Source organism: Drosophila hydei, unplaced genomic scaffold, assembly GCF_003285905.1.
Source record: "Drosophila hydei strain 15085-1641.00,03,60 unplaced genomic scaffold, DhydRS2 tig00000315-arrow-arrow-pilon, whole genome shotgun sequence".
In the NCBI taxonomy this organism is placed as follows: Eukaryota; Metazoa; Arthropoda; class Insecta; order Diptera; family Drosophilidae; genus Drosophila; species Drosophila hydei.
In genome coordinates this window covers 271804-274158 of record NW_022045707.1, presented here as the reverse complement: position 1 = coordinate 274158, position 2355 = coordinate 271804, and the positions used below count along the sequence as shown (strand labels likewise).

The window sequence follows — 2355 nt, the reverse complement described above, 5'->3', positions numbered from 1 at the left end:
CGCATACCCTGTACTGCAAAATAGCAAGGAGTATTTAATATTTCCAAGTAAATAAATTTTATATAAATAAATTATTAGACATATCGATTTTATTTTGAAAGAATTTTAATTAAATTAAGTGATTTGTTAGTTAACCATAGTCGTGCATACCCTTTGCCATTGTGCTTGCCGCAGATGCGTGTGTCTGTGTGCCGTTGTGCAATGCGAACATTTGTACGGCAATAATTTGATGTTCATGGGATATTGTCATTTGTTGCAATTGCCCAGACTGCCCTGGCTATGTGATGCTGCCATTGATAGCGTCACGAGATTTGAGAGAAAAAAGAAAAATAAATTTGCAATTCCTTTCATAGACTTTTCATGGATTTATTTGTAAATTACGCGATGCGCTCGAGCTAATCAGGGTCTGACAAAATGACCGACAAAATAAACAGCCTTATTGTTTCGTATAGCAAACACAAATGGATGATTCGCTACAAAGACTTTGCGCTCCGGATTGGCTTTGAAAGTACGCACTTTAGGGGCTAAAGAGGAAAATAGTTTAGATTTCTGATCCATGTTATTAATGCAAACGATGCTCACATTCGCCATCATCAACTACGCAGCCAGCCTCGTTTACACTCAGAAAGAGTTTTTGCCTGGCCTCAGTAATAGCATGCGTCGACTTCTTAGCAAACAGTCCAGGCAACTCGGCGACTGCATTCGTGAAGACGCGATTTACTCCCAGCTATAATTGATTACATGTTCATGCTGAGCTGCTAAATAGGGAATTGAAGTTGACTCACATTCTGCAGCGGCTTCTTCAGGTCCACATCGCACTCGATCTTGAAGCGTGGCACAGTTACATCAACCTCATGCATCACTGACTTGAGAGCTACTTCGTTGAGGTCCATCTTCTCTAACTTTGATACCAGTTTCGAAATTCCCATCTCTTCCAGTGGTACAATCAGAAGCAGATTTAAGTCCGACTCTTCAAAGGGTAGCTGGAGTATGCGCGCGTTCATCTTCTTAGACTCGCCAAAGCGGAACTCGCCGATCTGAAAGTACAATTAAAACAATACTACACAATTGACACATCCAGGCAGATCATTAGTTAGGTACTCATGCAAGATATACCTGTCGCATCATGGGAACCTGCATTTTCTGTGCTGAGCTTATCGTGAAGTCACCCAACTCAGTGTTCTGTACGGAAAAGCTTTTGGCCCACCTGGCACGGAAATAAAGCGTGTTGACTAAAAAAATCTTCGACTCCAAGCTGAACGCATCCGCAGTAAGCAAATTGCAGACAGTATTAAAGGTTTGCCGCTGCAGCCACGAATTGACTTGATGCATTGAGCCTACGGCATCCACAAAGTTTAACGTATTTGCTTGAGTATTGAAAAATTCCTCTGCCTGTGCTACGAACTCGGGGTGCACGTCCTGATCGTGCCTAACGTAGAGTCCAGTGGCAAGGCGTATTGAGACTCCCTTTTCGTTGCACACGCAATCATTACTTATGAATTCGGCATGTTGTTTGGCGATTGCAATCTTCTTAGCAGGTCCCAACATCAGCCCTGAGCGCAGTTCGTCGGCAGTCTTGCCGCCTGCGCCCATGAATACAAGAGTCAGGGCACTGCGTGCTCCCGCGGGTGATATAATTAAGTTCTGAGCCTGTAACTCTTTATTTTTGTTCACAGCCAGAAGAAAGTTTCGCGCAAACAAAATTTGATTCGGAGTCGGCGGCGTCAAAAGAGTGCCTCCAGATGCCATATTTCAGATATAAAAGCGGCGCGGTCGTGATGTAAAATTTGTTCTGTTTTCTCATTAAAATATATTCAGTTATTCGGTAAGTGAAATGGAGCTGCTTACCCTGTTTACTAAACTTGATCTTTTGAAAACTAAATTTAATTTGAATAGCTAATATCAAGCATCTGTATGGGTATCGATGGGAGTCCCGGTGGGGTGATATATGCAGACAGAAGTGGCATTGTTTTTGCTAGTCTACTTACTGGGCTGCCGATTGAATAGCTGCTGTTGTATGAATAATTCGTCTATCACTGCAGCAAGTCAATAAGGAACGAAGGGTCTTTGCTCTCTTAATATGCTCAATTGCAGCCCATGCGCCATTTTGTTTTCTCATTCATCATCATCATCCGCATCATCATCGTGCATCAAAACGGAGACCGAGCTCTTGGGCTGAGTGGTCGTTGTTTGTTTGACTGCTGTGTATTCACCTGTCGCCCTTAACAGGTGTCTACACAGTTCAATTGACAGGGATGACTACCCCTTGCCTCTGCAGTTACGCGTCGCTTCGCGCATAATTTGCGCCTGATTGCGCCGCCCGTTGCGCCCAATGGATTTGAATTTATATTTCAA

The 2355-nt window shown here is 43.3% G+C and overlaps 1 protein-coding gene across 2 annotated transcripts; it reads right to left on the bottom strand.

Annotated features, from left to right (window-relative positions):
- Positions 1-322: 322 nt before the first annotated feature.
- On the bottom strand, positions 323-1856 carry LOC111593186 (serine protease inhibitor 42Dd). Of its 2 annotated transcripts, XM_023305798.2 has the most exons (4): positions 1117-1856; positions 786-1037; positions 583-727; positions 323-524 (listed from the first exon to the last, which is right to left on the bottom strand). In XM_023305798.2, the coding sequence occupies exons 1-4, from the start codon at positions 1747-1749 to the stop codon at positions 400-402; spliced, it is 1155 nt and encodes a 384-aa protein (XP_023161566.2). In that variant the 5' UTR covers positions 1750-1856; the 3' UTR covers positions 323-399. The 2 variants fall into 2 exon arrangements, with proteins under 2 accessions (XP_023161566.2, XP_023161567.1); XM_023305799.2 differs by lacking the exons at positions 323-524; positions 583-727 and having other exon boundaries at positions 920-1060.
- Between the last annotated feature and the right edge of the window lie 499 nt (positions 1857-2355).